The 20,550-nt window shown below is 39.5% G+C and overlaps 1 protein-coding gene and 2 pseudogenes across 1 annotated transcript in view; 1 reads left to right on the forward strand and 2 right to left on the reverse strand.

The window, feature by feature from the left end:
* Window positions 1-671: 671 nt before the first annotated feature.
* LOC107532760 (toll-like receptor 13) overlaps window positions 672-20,550 on the reverse strand; it is a 31,007-nt gene continuing 11,128 nt past the window's right edge. The window contains exon 2 of the mRNA XM_016207248.2: window positions 672-3,731. Within this exon, the coding sequence (XP_016062734.2) occupies window positions 782-3,664 (2,883 nt within the window). The 5' untranslated portion in view covers window positions 3,665-3,731 and the 3' untranslated portion in view covers window positions 672-781. The remainder of the gene's footprint in view (window positions 3,732-20,550) is intronic.
* LOC148090478 (proteasome subunit alpha type-2 pseudogene) lies at window positions 13,810-14,546 on the forward strand (annotated as a pseudogene).
* Window positions 19,742-20,241, reverse strand: LOC107532761 (large ribosomal subunit protein eL29 pseudogene; annotated as a pseudogene).

Consider the following 20,550-nt stretch of genomic DNA (forward strand, 5'->3'; position numbering starts at 1 on the left):
AAATTCCTTCCTACATGAATTTGTAGCACTTTTGCATAATACAAGAGCCATGGCCCCTAAGCTGAGTGTTGCTTCCAAGCACTGATGGCTACAGAGTACTGGTATGTGTCTGGTACTTGAAGCATGAAGTCACTAGAGTCTACACCCCTGCCAGAAACTGCTCTATGAAGTCTGTTTTAACAAAGCTAAGTGATAGTTTTTGCAGCCATCTTTGCATTTCTAGTTCATCAAGGCTGCTTTCCATGAAGTAAATTGATGGATCCAAACTAAGACTCTCTTAACTCTTGGCCTCTCACTTAAACAGAAGAAAAATATGACCTTTGGAATCTTATGCCCTAAAGAAGAATACACCAGAATCTCTTTTTATTGTGGCTTTTATTGAGGTCTGTAGGTAGCGTTTCTGATGTTACAGGTTCTTAGAAGGAGTACAATTCAATCTATCTTGACAGGAACTGATTTGGAGACTAGTTGAGCAATGTTCTCAAGCACATATGAGGGCTTGTCTGATCCCCAGACTTTCAGGTGACTTGTCTCCCAAGTCTTCCCCTTAATAAAATGGATATACTTTCCAGATATCCAATCCCCTAGAGTGGGAGCACTGTTCCTGAAGCTTCCTCAAGCAGCCCCCTTCACTCTTCCAATTGCCCAATGGACATTAACCAAATGATCCTGGGTCTGATGGTCATGAGCAGCTCATGTCTTTTTCCCTGCATAACAGGTACATTCAGTCACACTCTTAGCCTATGGGCAACATTGGATTTAAGTTCACAAAGACTTTCAGTCAGTCACTCACAATTAGCTGTGCATTGTCTTTCTCCACAGATTTATTGCCCAATGCATTTCTAACACGAGCCCAGAAGAGTGGCCTCTCATGGACACTGTCTGGCCAGGTGATAAATGTCTGCCTGTTCACAAGTTTCCTGAGTCGGTGGTAGCTGGATAACTTATAGTCTGGGATCTCTTCCAGGAAGATCAAGATGATAACATCCTTATGCTCATAGAACATCTTGATGCTGGCCAGCTGTACTTCAAGGTGGCACCATTCACTGTGCAGGTAGTGGTTACTGACCACACATACAGTTTTCCGGCTGGTGTTGATGGCATTCTGAATGTTCTCAAAGATATCTATACCTGGTTCAAAGTCCCGGTGGTGAAGACAGAGCTTAAAGGTGGGCTGGCCACCTTCTTCTAGGGTTGGAACAAGCTCTTTATATACCCACCTTTCATCAGTGGCAGTGAAAGAGACAAAGGCATCATAGATGAATTCCTTCTCTGTCCTATGCCACTTGGCCAGGCACCAGGCTCGAAATATGTAGAGCCCATACCTTAGAGATGACGTTATCTTGGCGCTGAACCAAGAGAAGACCATGGTTGTGAGGACAAGACTGAAAGAGCAGAAGAAGTAAACCTTTCCGAAGTCAAAATTACACATAGTATCATCAAAATCTATCAACAAACTCTGGGTATTTGGCTGCTGACAGTAATAGCTCCGGAGGTAAGGGATATGGACATTTGCTGTTTTTATTGACCAGTTCTTGAACCACACATTGTCACAGCTGCACTGAAGTTTGTTCCCATAGAGATCAAAGAACGTCAGAGACTTAAGGTTCTCCAGATGACTTTGATTAATGACTTTTAGATTGTTGAATCTTAAAGAGAAGACCTGAAGGCTTTCTAAGCCAGAGAACATGCCAGGAGTCAGTGACTCAATGTTGTTGTTTTCCAGGCGCAGTATTTTTAGTCTTTTGAGTTTTTGGAATAAGGAAATATTTAAATAGAGACTTCGGTCTCCAGATTTTGTTCCTGAGATATCCAACTTTGTGAGATTAGTAAGGGGGTCAAATTGGAGATGATCCAAGAATACCATGGGATTTTTGCCTAGGAGTAGCTCCTGCAAGCCATTCAGCCCTTGGAAGAAGTTGGTTGGAACAACCTGAATCCCATGCATTTGTCCTTCTAGGTTGAGTTGTTTCAAAGACTCAAGGTTCATAAATGGAGGAGTTTGCAAGGTCCTAGTGGTTTCATATGTAATTTTATTGAAACTGAGATTCAAAACTTCTAGATTTTCAAGGCCCAAGAAGAGATATGCCTGAATACTTGACAAGATATTGTATGCCAGGTCAAGTCTGTAGAGGTGAGTAAGGCCAGAAAATGCATTTTTCTCTATAATATTCAGGCGGTTCCGGGAGAGAATCAGAACTTGGAGTTTCTTCAGAAACTGAAAAGTACTGCGTTTTAGAGTCCGAATATTGTTGTCTCCAAGGTCTAAACTCTCCAAATTTGGAAATTGAGCAAAGGAGTATTTGTCAATTTTCACTATCCAGCACCCGGCCAAATTGAGCTCCTTCAAAGAATATAGCCCATAAAAGGCCATATCATTGAGTTCTGTGATGGGATTTCTAGAGAGGAAGAGAGATTGTAGGTACCTCAAGGGTGAAAATGCAAAATCTGGAAATCTTTTAAACGTGTTGTAGCTCAGATCTAAGGCTGTCAAGTTCTGGAGGGCACTCCAAGTCTGGTTGTTGACAAAGGAAATTTTGCACTTACTTAGATTCAGCCTTTGAAGGCTGGGCATAGCATTGAATTCACTGTCATTGAGGTAAACCAGATTATTGTTTTGGCTCAGGTCAAGGAACAAAAGCCTGGTACAGTTGGCAAGGTGCTTTATGTCCCCTGCATCAGTGGCCTTTTTCCTAAAAACCAAAATCTCTAACATGGGCAGCTGTCTGAGGAGGTGACACACTCTGCTCAAGTTTAAATGACCGCCTCTAAATTCCTGGTCACTAAAATCCATTTCCCTTAGATTCTGTAGGTGTTTGGCTTGAAGCATCTCCAGTTTCACTGATGTTCCACTCAGATTCAAGCTCCTCAGCTGGGGTAGAGTTTCCAGAGCCACATTCTGGATGACTCCATGGCTATTCTGAGAGACATCCAGAATGGTGAGATTAGGCAGTGACAAAGCAGAGAAATTTAATTCCGTTAGATTGTTCCTCTGCAGGCTCAGTTGAGTCAGGGAGATCAATGACCTGGGACTGTGGTCCAAGGAGATGATGATGTTGCTAGTAAGATCAAGGTATTCCAGGCGTGGAAGATGCTGGACTGCTTCAAGAATATTAGAAAAATTGGTAATAAAGTTTCTAGATAAGCTTAAGTGTTTCAATTTGAAAAGAGGGACAAATGCATTTTTGTGAATATTGGTAATTTGATTATGGCTCAGGAGCAAAGTCTCTAAGTTGGACAGGCCCTCAAAGGAGTTGTTCACACTTTGAATCTTATTTTCTACTAAATTCAAAAGGGTTAGATTTTCAAGTCCCCAAAAGGCCCTTTCCTCAATCTTCCAAATGGAATTCCACTCCAGTCGCAAGTCCACCAGAGCAGACAAATTAATGAAGCAATAGGGAGGAAGAATCTCAATTTGGTTTTGTGTCAGGTTGAGGTGAGTAGTGTATCCAGGGATGTCACAAATGGCATCTGTCAAGTTGGTGATCTTCTTCCGAATGCAGAAAACATGGTGAATGTCCAGTTCATACTGAGTACATTTACTGAATCCGTATGTCTCTGCCAAAGACAGCAGAGAAAATCCAATTAAAATGAGCCAGAGCTGCTGAGGAGGCAGAAGGTTCTCTAAGCCCATCTTGTTAGCCCCAGGTCTCACAGTTACCATTAGAAAAAAAATCCCTTCATATGTATGATGCTCATTTTTTAAGTAATAGTACTTCCATGTGACTTTGCTGCAAAAAAAAAAAGAGAGAAAGATGTTTTGTTTAAATTTATCTCTCACTATATCATAGCTGCTTCAAAAAAATGAAGCAAAAATTCTCCCAAAGTTAATGTCCAAAACAAATCCATTTCTAAAGCAATCTCCATGTGTATCAGCAAAGATCAGTGTTACTTCTCCTATAAAGAAAATTGTTAGCACATACAGGCAGAGGAGGCAATTGCATATTTTATTTTATTTAGAGAATTAAGAAGTTGCCCAACTCTCCCCTCAGCAGTGAACAATAAAAAACCTCCCTTGCTGTTTGGGCTGATACCTGAAATTTCAACACTGGAGATGCACTTTGGGGTCTATGGATCTCAGTCTAGTTAACAGAATCATCCATGATATGGGGGAAACAACAAGGTTTACAAAGTTTACAGGTCACTTCTATCTTAACCTGAATGAATACAAGAATACAGAGTCCAATTCCAAGATGGCGGCAGATTGAGTGGAAGGTACACTGATAATCTCCCAGGACCAAACTGGAATTACAACTAAAATATAGAAAAACCATCCTAATGATCAACTGAACACTAGCTGGAGAGCACCCTCATAAGCAAGGACCTAAACTGGAGACCACAAAGAGACTGGTAGGAAGTGCAGAGGTACAAGAGGTGTGGCTGGGTTCCCACAGACAGCAGCTGAAGGTCCGGAGGGATATCTCAGCTGTGGGGGGGGGGGTCCCACTGAGAACTCTGGGGGTCTAAACCCCAATCTGGGTTCCCCAGGCCAGAGCACCAGAACTGAGAATGGTACCCACATAACATCTGCATGTCAAAAGCAGCGAGGTTTCTGTTTGCCAGCGAGAGACAGCTGGAAATGCAGGCACCCTCTTAAAGGGCCAACACACAAAGTTTCTTGTGCAGCCACTCACTTTCGACTCCAGCAGAGGAAGGGCAGAGTGGGGTGAGGAGAATCCAGGATTTCAGGCTCTGGAAATAGAGGTTAGGCGGCACCTGTCTGAATTCCTGTGCTGAATCATTCTGCCATACAGCAGAGGACATCTTTCTGAGGCAGACCTTTGCCATCCAGGAAGCTTTTGCCCGGGGAAGGGAGTGAGGGGAATAAATGCCCCACCCATTGGAAAAGCTCTTGCCCCACTCTGTGGAGTTTACACCTTGCTGTGGTCTACAGCATGAGGTTCATTGAGAGAATCAGATCAATCAGCCTCAGGCAAAAGTGGACATCTGAGTGCTTTGAGTCTATACCTGGTCTACTTCTGGACCCGGGCCTTGGAAAAGCAGATTTTGGTGTGCATTTTGGTCCTGTCCAAATGCAACCAGCCCCCGCAGAGGGAACCACAAGCCCTGGGTTGTTGATAGCTCCAAACAGGGTACTCAAGGCCAGTCACACCAGCGTCTGACATTGGCCTGTACCAGAGACCCTCCAAAAGGATTGAGAGTCCTAGCAGATCTACATAATATATATAAACAAGCCCAAACAGGCAGCCAAAATGGGCAGACAAAAAACAAGCCCCAAGTGAAAGAACAAGAGAATTCTCCAGAAGAAGAGCTAAGTGAAATGGAGATAAGAAATCTATCAGATATAGAGTTCAGAATACTGATTGTAAGAATGCTGAGAAAAGATATGGAAACTATTAAGGAAATTAAGAATGACATAGCAGAAATAAAGAATACATTGGAAGGAATAAACAGCAGATTTGGGGAAGATGAGGATCAGCTCAGCGATTTAGAAGACAGGGTAGAAAAAAATCACTCAATCAGAGATCTAAAAAGAAAAAAAAAAAAATTAAATAACAGGAGGACAGTTTAAGGAAGCTGTGGAACAACCTGAAACATAACAATATTCGCATCATAGGAGTGCAAGAAAATATAGAAAGTAAGCAAGGGTTCGAGAACCTTTGAAGAAATAATGGCAAAAAACTTCCTTAACCAGGTCAAGGAAAAACCACACAAGTTCAGGAGGCACAGAGAGTCCCAAGCAAGAAGAACCCAAAGAGGCCCACGTCCAGGCACATCATAATAAAAATCCCAAAAATCCAATACAAAGAGAAGATCATAAAGGCAGCAAAGGAAAAGCAATCTGTTACCTACAAAGGAGCTCCCAGAAGGCTGTCATCTGACTTCTCATCAGAAACTCTACAGGCCAGAAGGGGATGGCATGAAGTACTCAAAGAAATGAAAAGCAAGAATCTGAAACCAAGACAATTCTATCCAGCAAAGCTATCATTCAAAATACATGGTGAAATAAAGAGCTTCCCAGACCAACCCCCCCCCAAAAAAAAAACAAAGGCTAAAGGACTTTATCACCAACAAACCAGCATTGCAAGAAATGTTAAAGGGACTTCTGTAATAAGAAGTAGAAATAGAGAGAAAGAGAAACATAAACATAAAGAATAAAAATGGCAATAGATAAGTACCTATCAACAATAACCTTAAATGTAGAGACCCACCTGAGAGCAAAAGATTCACACAGGCTAAAAGTGAAGGGACGGAATAAAATATTCCATACAAATGGAAAGGGGGGGAAAGCTGGTGTAGCAATACTTATTTCTGACAAAATAGACTTCAAAATAAAGACCATAAGGAGAGACAAAGATGGTCACTACATAATACTAAAGGGATCAATTCAACAGGAGGAAATAACCCTTATAAACATTTATGCACCCAATATAGGAGCACTTAAATATATAAAAAATTTCTTGGGGGACTTTAATGGGGAGATTGACAGCAACACAATCATAGTGGGGGACTTTAACATCCCACTGTCAGCATTGAACAGATCATCAAGACAAAAAATCAACAGGGAAACACAGACCTTAAATGACTCACTAGACCTAATGGATTTAATTAACACTTACAGAACATTTCACCCCAAAGCAGCAGAATACACATTCTTCTGAAGTGCACATGGAACATTCTCAAAAGTAGACCACATGTTAGGGCACAAGGCAAGTCTCTACAAATACAAGAACATTGAAATCGTATCAAGCATCTTCTCAGATCACAAAGCCATGAAATTAGAAATCAACCATTATTAAAAAACTCAAAAATATTCAAACACATGGAAGCTAAATAGCATGTTATTAAACAGTGAATGGGTTACCAATGAGATCAAGGAAGAAATCAAACATTTCATGGAAAAAAAACAAAAATGAATAGACAACAACTCAAAATCTATGGGACACAGTGAAAAGCAGTCTTGAGAGGAAAATTCATAGCATTACAGGTCTATCTCAAGAAACAAGATAAAGCTCTAATGAACCACAAACACAAAAACTAAAAGAACTAGAAAGAGAACAGCAAGAAAAGCCCCAAGGAAGTAGAAGGAAGGAAATAATAAAAATCAGAGCAGAAATTAATGACATAGAGACTAAAAACAGAATACAAGAAAATCAATGAAACCACGAGCTGCTTCTTTGAAAAGAAATAAGATTGGTACACCTTTAGCCAAACTCACTAAGAAACAGAGAGAACCCAAATAAATAAAATCAGAAATGAAAGAGGTGATATAACAACTGACCCAACAGAAATACAAAGGATCATAAGAAAATACTATGAAGAACTATATGCCAACAAACTGGACAATATGGGTGAAATGGACAAACTCCTAGAGGCATGCAAACTTCCAAAACTGAATCAAGAAGAGGCAGAAAACATGAATAGGCTGATAACAACTAATGAAATTGAAGCAGTAATCAAAAAACTCCCAGCAAACAAACGTCCTGGATCAGATGGATTTACAGGTGAGTTTTACCAAACATTCAAAGAAGAATGAACACCTATTCTATTCAAACTAGTCCAGAAAATTCAAGAGGAGGGAAAACTCCCAAACTCTTTTTATGAGGCCAGCATCATCCTAATCCCAAAACCAGATAAAGACACTACAATGAAAGAAAATTACAGGCTAATATCCCTGGTGAATATATATGCTAAAATCCTCACTAAAATACTAGCAAACAGGATCCAGCAATACATTAAAAAGATAATACACCACAACCAAGTGGGATTTATTCCGGGGATACAAGGCTGGTGAAAACATCCGCAAATAAATAAATGTGATATGTCACATAAACAAAATGAAGGACAAAAATCATATGATCATATTAATAGATGGGGGGAAAGCATTTGACAAAATCCAGCACCCATTTCTGATAAAAGCTCTCAGCAAAGTGGGAATAGAGGGATCATACCTCAACATAATAAAGGCCATATATGACAAACCTACAGCCAACATCATACTCAAGGGTCAAAAACTAAAACCATTTCCCTTAAAAACAAGAACAAGACAGAGATGTCCACTTTTGCCTGGCCAGGCGTGGCTCAGCGGTTGAGTGTTCACCTAGGATCCAGGCGATCAGGGTTCGATTCCCGGCCAGGGCGTATGCCCGGGTTGCGGACTCGATCCCCAGTCGGGGGCATGCAGGAGGCAGCCAATCAATGACTCTCTCATCATTGATGTTTCTATCTCTCTCTCTCCCTCTCCTTTCCTCTCTCTGAAATCAATAAAGATATATTAAAAAAAAAAAAAGATGTCCACTTTCACCACTCTTATTCAACATAGTACTGCAAGTCCTAGACACAGCCATCAGACAGGAAGAAAACATAAAAGGTATCCAAATTGGAAAGGAGGAAGTAAAACTGTCATTATTTGAAGATGACATGATATTATACATAGAAAACCCTAAAGACTCCATCAAAGTACTACTAGATTTGATAAACGAATTTCGCAAGGTAACTGGATGCAAAATCAACATCCAGAAATCAATGGCATTCTTATGCACCAACAATCAACTTTCAGAGAGAGAAACTAAAAAAATAATCCCATTTACCATTGCAACTAAAAAAATAAGATACCTAGGAATAAACTTAACCATGGATATAAAAGACCTGTACTCAGAAAACTACAGGACACTGAAAAAAGAAACAGAGGAAGATATAAAAAAGTGGAAGAATATACCATGCTCATGGATTGGAAGAAGTAATATCATTAAAATGTCCATACTACCCAAAGCAATTTATAACTTCAATGCAATTCCTATTAAAATACCAACAGCATAATTCACAGATCTAGAATAAACACTTCGAAAATTTATATGGAACCAAAAAAGACCCCAAATAGCTGCAGCCATCTTGAGAAAAAAGAACAGAGTGGGAGGGATCACTTTACCAGACATCAAACTGTATTACAAAGCCATAGTAATCAAAACAGCCTGGCACTGGTACAACATATAGATCAATGGAAAAGAACAGAGACCCCAGAAATAGACCCAAGCCATTATGGTCAGTTAATATTTCACAAAGGAGGCAGAAACATACAATGGAGTAAAGAGAGTCTCTTCAATAAGTGGTACTGGGAAAACTGGACAGATACATGCAAAAATATGAAACTAGACCACCAACTTTCACCATACACAAAAATAAACTCAAAATGGATAAAAGACTTAAATGTAAGTCACGAAACCATAAAAATTCTGGAAGAAAACATTGGCAGTAAAGTCAGACATTCCACATAGTGGAATTTTCCCTGATACATCTCCTAGGGCAAGAGAAACAAAAGAAAAAATAAACATATGAGACTACATCATACTAAAAAGCTTCTTCACAGCAAAAGAAAACAGCCTCAAAATACAAAGGAACCCCATGGTCTGGGAAAACATATTTGCCAAGGATGTATTTGATAAGGGGCTAATTTCGAAAGTGTAAAAAGAACTCATACTACTCAGCAAGAGGAAGACAAACAATCCAATTAAAAAATCGGCAAAGGACCTGAATAGACATTTCTCCAAAGAGGACATACAGATGGCCAAGAGACACATGAGAAAATGCTCAACATCGCTAATCACCAGAGAGATGCAAATTAAAACCACAATGAGGTATCACTTCATATCTGTAAGAATGGCTGCCATCAACAAATCAACAAAGGACATGTGCTGGCGAGGGTGTGGAAAAAGGGGAACCCTAGTACACTGCTGGTGGGAATGCAGACTGGTGCAACCACTGTGGAAAACAGTATGGAGGTTCCTCAAAAAATTAACAATGGAACTGTCTTATGACCCAGTGATCCCACTTCTAGAAATATATCCTAAGAATCCTGAAACACTAATCAGAAAGAATATAAGCACCCCTATGTTCATAGCAGTGCAATTTACAATAGCTAAGATCTGGAAACAGCCCAAGTGCCCATCAGTAGATGAGTGGATAAAAAAAACTGTGGGAAATATACACCATGGAATACTATGCAGCTGTAAAGAAGAAGGACCTCATACCCTTTGGGACAGTATGGATGGACCTGGAGAAAATTATGCTAAGTGAAATAAGCCAGGCAGAGAAAGACAAACATCACATGATCTCACTTATATGTGGAATCTAAAGAACTTAATAAACTGATGAACAGAATAGATTCAATGACATGGAAGCATAGATGAGACTGACAAATCTCAGAGGGAATGAGGAGGGTGGTAGGTGGAAGGGGAGAGATTAACACTGTAAATAATTCAAACACAGGAGGCTAAATAGCATATTATTAAACAATGAATGTGTTACAAATGAGATCAAGGAAGAAATCAAAAACTTCCTGGAAACAAATGAAAATAAACAGACAACAACCCCAAACCTATAGGACACAACAATTAAAGCAGTCCTGAGAGGTAATTTCATAGCCCTACAGGCCAACCTGATAAAACAAGAAAAACTTCTAACTATCTAACCCTGCAACTTAAAGACTTAGAAAGAGAACAGCAACAAAAGCCCCGAGTAAGTAGAAGAAGGGAAATAAAGATCAGAGAGGAAATAAATGACATAGAAACTAAAAAAAAAAAAAAAAAAAAAAAAAGCAAAGCACAAAAGATCAGTGAATCCAAGAGCTGGTTATTTGAAAAAATAAACAAGATTGATGAACCTTTAGCCAGACTCATGAAAAAAACAAAGAGAGAGGACCCAAATACACAAAATCAGAAATGAGAGAGGTGAAGTAACAACTGACCCAAGAGAAATACAAAGGATTGTAAGAATATATTATGAACAACTATACGCCACCAAGCTGGGCAACCTGGACGAAATGGACAAATTCCTAGAAAAATACAATTTTCCATAACTCAATCCTAAGAGTCAGAAAACCTGAATAGGCTGGTAACTACTGATGAAGCTGAAGCTCTAATAAAAAATCTCCCACTAAACAAAAGCCCTGATCCAGACAATTTCACGGAGAGTTTTACCAAACATTCAAAGAAGAACTAACACCTATCTTCCTTAAGCTATTCCAAAAAAATCCAAGAGGAAGGAACACTTCCAAGCTCTTTTTACAAGGCCAGCATTAGCCTAATTCCAAAACTAGATAAAGACACTACAAAGAAAGAGAATTACAGGCCAATATCCCTGATGAACATAGATGCTAAAATCCTCAACAAAATATTAGCAAATCAGATCCAGCAATATATTAAAAACAGCATATACCATGACTAAGTGGGATTTATCCCAGGGATGCAAGGCTTGTACAATATTTGCTAATCAATAAATGTGATACATCACATAAAATAATTGAAAAACAAAAATCACATGATCATATCAATAGATGCAGAAAAAGCATTTGACAAAACCTAACACCCAGTTTTGATAAAAACTCTCAGCAAAGTGGGAATAGAGGGATCATACCTCAACATAATAAAGGCCATATGTGACAAACCTACAGCCAACATCATACTGAATGGGCAAAAACTAAAAGCATTTCCCCTAAGAACAAGAACAAGACAGAGGTGTCCACTTTCACCACTTTTATTCAACATAGTACTGGAAGTCCTAGCCATAGTGATCAGACAAGTAGAAAACATAAAAGGCATCTAAATTAGAAAGGAAGAAGTAAAACTCATTATTTGCAGATGATATGATATTGTACATAGAAAACCCTAAAGACTCCACCAAAAAACTACTAGATTTAATCAATGTATTTGGCAAGGTAGCAGGATCCATATTACCACCCAGAAATTGATGGTATTTTTATACACCAATAATGAACTCTCAAAAAGAGAAACTAGAAAAACAATCCCATTTACCATTGCACCAAAAAAATTAAGATACTTGGGAATAAACTTAACCAAGGAAGTAAAAGACCTGTATTCGGAAAACTACAAGACATTGGAAAAAGAGATAGAGGAAGATATAAACAAATGGAAGAATATACTGTGTTCATGGATTTCAGCATTAGCATCATTAAAATGTCAATACTACCCAAAGCGATCTATAAATTCAATACAATCCCTATTAAAATATCAACAGCATATTTCACAGATCTAGAAGAAACACTTCAAAATTTTATATGGAACCAAAAAAACAAAAAAAACAAAAAACAAACCCAAATAGCCTCAGCAATCTTAGAAAGAAAAACAAAGTTGGAGGGATCCTAATACCAAATATCAAGTTACACCACAAAGCCACTGTAATCAAAACAGCCTGATACTGGCACAAGAACAAGCATATAGATCAGTGGAACAGAATAGATCACCCAGAAATCGACCAAGCCATTATGCTCAATTAACATTTGACAAAGGAGGCAAGAACATACAATGGAGTAAAGACAGTCTCTTCAATAAATGGTGTTGGGAAAATTGGATACATACGTGCAAAAAATTGAAACTAGGCCACCAACTTACACCATACACAAAAGTAAACTCAAAATGGATAAAAGTCTTAAATGTTAGATGTGAAACTGTAAAAATCCTAGAAGAAAACTTAGGCAGCAAAATCTCAGCATCTGTCGTAGAAATATGTTTGCCAATACATCTCCTAGGGCAAGAGAAACAAAGGACAATATAAACAGATGGGACTACATCCAAATAAAAAAACTTCTGCACAGCAATAGAAACTATCAACAAAATGGGAAGGGAGCCCACTATATGGGAGAACATATTTGCCAATGACACATCTGATAAAGGGCTAATATCCCAAATATATAAGGAACTCATACAACTTAACAAAAGAAAGACAAACAATCCGATTAAAAACTCGGCAAAACCCCTAAACAAACACTTCTCCAAAGAGGACATACAGATGGCTAAGAGACATATGAAAAAAATGCTGAAAGTCACTAACCAACAGAAAGATCCAAATTAAAACCTTACACTTGTCAGAACGGCTACCATCAACAAATCAGCAAATGACAAGTGCTGGTGAGGGTGTGGGGAAAAGGGAACCCTAGTACACTGCTGGTGAGAATGCAGACTGGTACAGCCACTAGGAAAAACAGTATGGAAATTCCTCAGAAAATTGAAAATGGAGCTGCCTTTTGACCCAGTGATCCCACTTCTAGGAATATACCCCAAGGAACCCAAAACATCAATCAGAAAAAACTTATGCACCCTTATGTTCATAGCAGCACAATTTACAACAGCTAAGATCTGGAAACAGCCCAAGTGCCTATCAGTAGATGAGTGGATTAAGAAAAGCTGTGCTATATTTACACCATGGAATACAATGCAGCTGTAAAAAAGAAGGACCTCTTACCCTTTGGAACAGCCTGGATGGAACTGGAGAGTATTATGCCAAGGGAAATAAGCCAATCAGAGAACAATAAGTATCACATGATCTCACTCATATGTAGAATCGAATGAACAAAATAAACTGAACAAAATAGGTCCAGAGACACAGATGCATAGAACAGACTGACGAATCTCAGATGGAAGTCAGGAGGTGGGGAAGTGGGTGGGGAGAGATTAATCCAAGAACCTAAAAGCATAACCCAGGGACTCAGACAATAGTATGAGGAAGGCGTGGGGGTGGGGTGGATGAAGGGTAGAGGGATCAATTGAGGGAAAAGGGGGGACATCTGTAATACTTTCGACAACAAAGATAAAAAAGATTGTCTCTGACAAAACTAAGTAAAACCAACTTCCTCATGAGAAATTGTGCTTTGACAAAAGATTATTTGCAGTGTGTCATCAGTGGACAATTTCTAAAATATGGACTGAAAGAATGTATTGTTCAGCCACCCACAGATTATGCTGTTCTTCCAGTCAGACCCATTAGTTTAAAGGAATTAACACCAAAACAAACCAATATTTATGCTATTCCTAATTCCATAGTGTTTGTGAACTGATGTATTTGAAAGTAAATGAGGGGACGGAGCACGGTTACAGCTTTTCATTGATTAAGTTCAGCCCATCTGGTAAACTTGTCCAGAGTGAATATGCTTTGACTGCTGTAGCTGGAGGAGCCCCTTCAGTGGGAATTAAAGCTGCAAATGGTGTGGTATTAGCAACGGAGAAGAAACAGAAACCATTCTGTATGATGAGAGAAGAATGCACAAAGTGGAGCCAATTACCAAACATATAGGCTTGGTATATAGTGGCATGGGCCCAGATTACAGAGTATTTGTGCACAGAGCTCGAAAACTAGCTCAGCAATATTATCTTGTTTACCAAGAACCCATTCCCACAGCTCAGCTGGTACAGAGAGTAGCTTCTGTGATGCAAGAATATACCCAGTCAGGTGGTGCTCGTCCATTTGGAGTTTCTTTACTAATTTGTGGTTGGAATGAGGGACGACCATATTTCTTTCTGTCAGATCCATGAGGAGCTTACTTTGCCTGGAAAGCCACAGCAATGGGAAAGAACTATGTGAATGGAAAAACTTTTCTTGAGAAAAGATATAATGAAGATCTAGAACTTGAAGATACCATTCATACAGCCATATTAATCCTAAAGGAAAGCTTTGAAGGGCAAATGACAGAAGATAACATAGAAGTTGGAATCTGCAATGAAGCTGGATTTAGGAGGCTTACTTCAACTGAAGTTAAGGATTACTTGGCTGCCATAGCATAATGAAGTGACTGAAAAATCAGATAATCTCTGTACTTAAACATGTTTAAAATATGTTTTGTTTTGCAAACATTTTGCATACTTATTTCTACATGATTTAATGGACCGATGTTTTTAAAATGATACTTATAAATCATAATAAACTTTTAATCCAACTTCCAGCTTTTCAGGAGTTAGTAAAATTTTAAAATAGTTGTTTTCTGCTTTTTATCACAGTTGATTTCTGGAAACTACATTGCAAAACAGAATGGTGAACTCACTCTTTAGTCTTCATGCAGTTTTGGTTAAGTCAAATCTTATTACCCTCTTTACTACTAGATTTTGTCTATCCTTCAGTAAAGCAAAACGCTGATTTTTTTAATAATTAATTTTGTTTTAAATATATCTATTGATTTCAGAGAGAGGAAGGGAGAGAGAGAGATAGAAACATCAATGATGAGAGAGTCATTGATCGGCTGCCTCCTGCACACCCCCCTTGCTGGGGATCAAGCCCGAAACCCGGGCATGTGCCCTGACCCGGAATCGAACCCCGATCGCCTGGATCCTAGGTCGACGCTCAACTGCTGAGCCACACCCAGCCGGGCCAAAATGCTGATTTTGGTAAACACTTATTTTTAGAGCTAAGAGAATTTGCAGATGTTCTGTGTATTCATGAGACAAGGTAGGAAGCATAGATGTTTCTTAGTCACCATTAGATGTGGGTCAATGAAATCCTAAGATGTTCTGTGAAATAGCACTGGAGCTTAGGCGAGTGCTTAAGCCAAATAGTCTCCTATAGGATATATATTATGTAAGTAAGTAAGAAGTTATGTGCTGGTTTTTGTTGGTTTCCCATCACAAGTAGGTAAATGTATTGTAAAAGATGTCCTTAGTTCTACTAGACTTTTTAAACTCAAGGATGAACATGAGTGCTGGAAATAAAATATTAATACTTAAGCATCAAAAAACCTAAAAAATTTTAAAAACTGAAGTAAATGAGGAAAGTCTCTACATGCATTTTTCCAGTTTCTGGTAAGACTTCTATAACTTTGACATGGAAATATAATTAGAAGATGAACATTAAAAATTAAAGTTGTATGCAATTTTGAATGAAGTAAACATACATAACATATATTTGCAATACTAAAAAAAATACAAAGTCCTTGCTTTAAAGTCACTCATTTCACCACAATTTGCATTTACATCTCTCAGACAATTAAACTTGTTATTAGCATAAGATATTCCTGATAATCAGAAAAAATACAACTATAATAAGCTTAGCTCTGTCAGTCTACTTTCTGATGAGTGCTGACCTTGCCTCACAGTTTCAACCTGTTCCCAGTCACTCATGATAATGAAGTAAAAAGAGCACTAGCCCAAACAAAACTGAGATCCAGTCCTGTGTCTTTGACAAATTCTTTAACCCCTCTGAACCTCTTTTCTTATCCATATAATGGGATAATAATACCTACTTCCTCATAATGTTGTACAGATTCAACAAGACAACTTAAAGTGCCCAGCTTGTTGCATGCTTCCATGTCTCTGGATCTATTTTGTTTGTCAGTTTATTTTGTTCATTAGATTCCACATATAAGTAAGATCATGTGATATTTGTCTTTCTCTGACTGGCTTACTTCAATGAGCTTAATACTCTCCAGGTCAACAGAGTGACTGATTCTCAGAGGGAAGGGTGAGGTGGAGTGGGAAGAGATTAATCAAAGAACTTATATGCATATATGCAACACCCATGGACACTGACAATAGTGCAGTGAAGGCTTGGGGAGGGGCAGGGGAGGGGGAGGAGGGGGTCAGTGGGGGAAAGGAGGGGGACATCTGTAATACTTTCTTCAATGAAGATAACTAACTAACTAACTAACTAACTAAATAAATAAATAAATAGTGCCCAGGTTGATGCCTGGTACACTGTGGTGCTCAATAAAAGGTTATTCCCTTTTTTTTCACTTTAACTCTATGCCAGCACCATCAACTTTGTGTTGCTCAACTAGTTCTTGTCTAGAGGAAGAAGAAAATAGCATAGTTGAATTAAGTTGTTTTCTTCTTTTGTATATCTGCATTTTTCTGTATACACAAAAACACACGAGATTTCCAGCACTATTATTTGTAATTCTAAGAATCACAAAACAAGTATCCATTATAGAAACATATACCTAATAAAATGGGAATTTTTTTGGATTGGTAACATGATGACCCCTACAGTATTACAAAGAACAGAGTCACAAAACATGACTTTTAAAAGCTTTTATAAGTAAAGTAAGCTACTTATTGCTTAAAACATCTGTAACCCTTGGTATTACCCACTTTTATAATTTTTGTAATTCTTGTGGTATTAAAGTGATATCTCAGCCCGGCCAGGCATGGCTCAGCGGTTGAGCGTCGACCTAGGATCCAGGCGATTGGGGTTCGATTCCTGGTCAGGGCACATGCTCGGGTTGTGGGCTCGATCAGTGACTCTCTCATCATTGATGTTTCTGTCTCTCTCTCTCCCTCTCCTTTCCTCTCTCTGAAATCAATAAAAATATATTTTTTAAAAAAGTGATATCTCATTGACATATTTCTGAATATTTGTGATTTTTAAAAAAATAATGCTTTTATTGCTTTCAGACAGAAGAAGGGAGAGGGAGAGAAGTAGAAACATCAATGATGAGAGAGAATCATCAATCGGCTGCCTCCTGCACACCCGTACTGGGGATCGAGCCAGAAGCCCGGGCTTGCGCCCTGACCAGGAATTGAACCATCACCTCCAGATTCATGGGTTGATGCTCAACCGCTGAGCCACACAGGCTGGGCTGAATATTTGTGATTTTGAGAACCTTTCCATATATTTGGTAGCCATTTGGACTTTTCTTTCAGGGACCTGCTTCGTTATATTCTTTTTTTATTTATCTATTGGGTTTCTTGTATATCCTAGCTATTAATCCCTTATTTGTTCAATGATTTAAATATCTTCTATCACTTAACATTGTCTTAGCCTCAGTTTCCTCATTTGTAATCTAGAATTGAATTAATTGCTCAATATCCACCGAGTTACTCAGGTCAAAAGTTTTATGCTGAGTACTGAGCCAGCAGGCTCATGGTCAGCCCACAGCCTCATGTTATCCACCAGCTGGAGTTCCTTGTGCTCCTGGAGGAAAGCAGAACTGAACTGAGAAGCCGTGGAGACAAATGGAGAGGGGTAGGGGGAGAAATGTTCCACATTGCTGAGGTGGTTGCAGAAATCCTCTTGATCCTGTTGCGGGGCTAGAACCATGTCTAAATTCTTGGGCCATTTCAGCAAAATACAAGAGGGGAACTGAAAGCTACTATGTAGTTCACAAAGGCATAGTTTCACTTTCGCAACAAAAAGCAGTGCTGGGTGGGGTTAGAGGTGAAGATGGGGGTGGTGTGGGGGGTTGGGCAAGGGAGCTGTACCTCGTTAATGCTGGAAAGGCTTGACCTTAAGTAACAAGATTATGCAAGAAGCTAATCCTGTAAACTGCCATTTACTTAGTTCCCAGTCACTAGGGAGCTTTCAAAGCAGATGAGGCTTTAGGCACCCTGGCCTTTCCCATCCCAGGAGCTAGGCCTGCTCCTCTTAGGTGGCAAAGTGAGGAGTCAAAGTGTGACTCAGGTAGAATAGGGCATAGACTACCACTGCCCTTGATTTCATGGATAAGGCTGGAAAACCCATCTTGAGAATGATGGACCCGCAAATTCCACTAAGAAATGCTTACACTGCAACCTATATGTGCCCTTCCTAACAGATTATCTTGCTTTATGGCTTAATCCATTCTGGGATCATCTGCTGATCCTAGCCCCAGATATAACCCATTGACCTTTATGGCTAGTCTAGCCTTAAAAAGTAGTTAGAGCCCAACTGGTACGGTTTAGTGGACTGACCATCGTCCCATGCAACAAGAGGTCACGGTTCCATTTCCAGTTAGGGCATATGCCTGGGTTGTGGGCTCAAACCCCAGTAGGGGGCTTACAGGAGGCATCTGATCCATGTTTCTCTCTCACAGTCCCTGCCCTTGAGCAATAATTTCCAGAAAGGTGAATTCACATGCACAAGTAAGTTATGCTACATCAAATTAAACACTCTAATATAAGAATAAAGTAAATGTTATAGGATTGAAGTCTCCAAGTCCAGATCAGAAACATTCTAAGATATTAAAAGACTACAGATATAATTTTGAAAATACCGTTCGACCCCTTCCACAATGTGAGGACACAAAGAGAAGTATGCCTCCTTGAAGAGGGCCCACACCTGATCATGGTGGCACCCTGATCTTGGACTTCAACCTTCAGAACTGTGAGAAATAAATTTCTGTTGTTTATAAGCCAAAAAAACCCCACACTTATTCGTGGCAATATTTAAGAAATTTTGAAGAACTAAAGATTTTGTCCAATAGATCAGCCATGTTATATAGTTGCACAAACAGTTAATACAATTTTGGATTAAATGAATGAACTATTGTTCCCCTTGTCAGGCCATACCTAGAGTTTTTTCTGTTCACCATATTTTAAATGAGCCATTGCCAAAATGGGATGGGTATCTAAAGGAGGGTGAAGGATCAGGGAAGCAAGTCATATATATACATAAGGTGACCATTATATTCCAGTTTATGCCAATTGCTGTCATCCCATCCAATTACTATGCCTTTCCACTCTCAGAAGTATTCCACTTTGGATGACAAATTATATGGCCATCCTACACATGCGTAGTGAAGATTTATTTGGGCCATTTATTGTGTTTGTCATGCAAGATCTCACTTAATCCTTACCACAGCCCTGTGATATATGTATTATAGCATTATTCCCATTTTATGGATGAGGAAGCTGAGTCTTTGAGAGTTTAAGTATGTATTTCAAGGTTATAAAGGTAATGAATAGGGATGATTTATCCATTAGGCACAGTCGGTGCAGTGCTTAGTGCCCATGATACTTTTAGGAGCCTTTAAAAAGATTTTATTGTCTTTTTTTTTTTTAATCAGAAGAGAACATGAACATTTAGGTCGAAGGAAACGTTATAATATATAATATTAATATATTTGCCTTTATACCAACATAATTGTAGAGCCTATTCTTTGTAGGTTTTTTGTTTTGTTTTGTTTTGTTTTGTTTTCTCAGGTTTATTTGTACATATAGCACAGGAGGACACCAGTTCCATGCAGACAGCAGCCCGGGGGTTGCACCAATCCTTCTGTCCTCACATCCGCAGACAGAGGTCTCTACTATGGAGCCTTTGTGGGGGCCTGGGCACCTTTGGGAGCTGGAGCCTGGGCACTTTTGGGAGCTGGAGCCTGAACCAAAGCTGGGGCTGCACCTGCACCCGCAGCCTGGGGCTGGGTTGGAAGCTTGACCTTGGCCTTTGGCCGGCACAGCCTGAGACCCTTGGTGATGTGGGCAAGAGCACGTTTCCCAAGCTTGAGTTGAGTGATGTAGGCAAGTTGACTGAGCTTGTGGCTGCCACCCTTTGGAATCCTGAACTTGACCTCCTTGAGCTTTACGAGGCCTTGATAGCCTCGGTGCGTGCACTCATGGCCTTGACATTGTTGGCCTGCATCTTCTTCAGGCCCTTCTTATTGTGCTTCTTGGCAAAGTGCATGTTCCTTAGGAACTTGTGGTCCACCCCCTTAAGAGATTCGTATCTTTGTGATCGGGGTTTTATGATGCCATTTCTGTGCCATTTTTGGGACTGGTTGTGCATGGTGTGGTTCTTGGACTTGGCCATCTCTGCGCCCAAGCCCACGGCTCCTGAAGCCTGTAGGTTTTTTTTAATGGAGGAAGGGGCCAACAATGTAAAAGCACCTAAGGACCACAAACGTCATAACGTGACCCTGGTGACAAGTAGAAGAACTGGTATCCAAACCCAGAGCCAAAGCTCTTTTTTTTTTTTTAATTTATCTTCATTGTTGAAAGTATTACAGATGTCCCCTTTTCCCCCCATTGACCCCCTCCCACCACCACCCCCAGGCCTTCACCACACTATTGTCTGTGTCCATGGGTTACGCATATATGCATATAGATTCTTTGATTAATC

The sequence above is a fragment of the Miniopterus natalensis genome, chromosome X (genome assembly GCF_054644295.1).
Source record: "Miniopterus natalensis isolate mMinNat1 chromosome X, mMinNat1.hap1, whole genome shotgun sequence".
NCBI classification, from domain to species: domain Eukaryota; kingdom Metazoa; phylum Chordata; class Mammalia; order Chiroptera; family Miniopteridae; genus Miniopterus; species Miniopterus natalensis.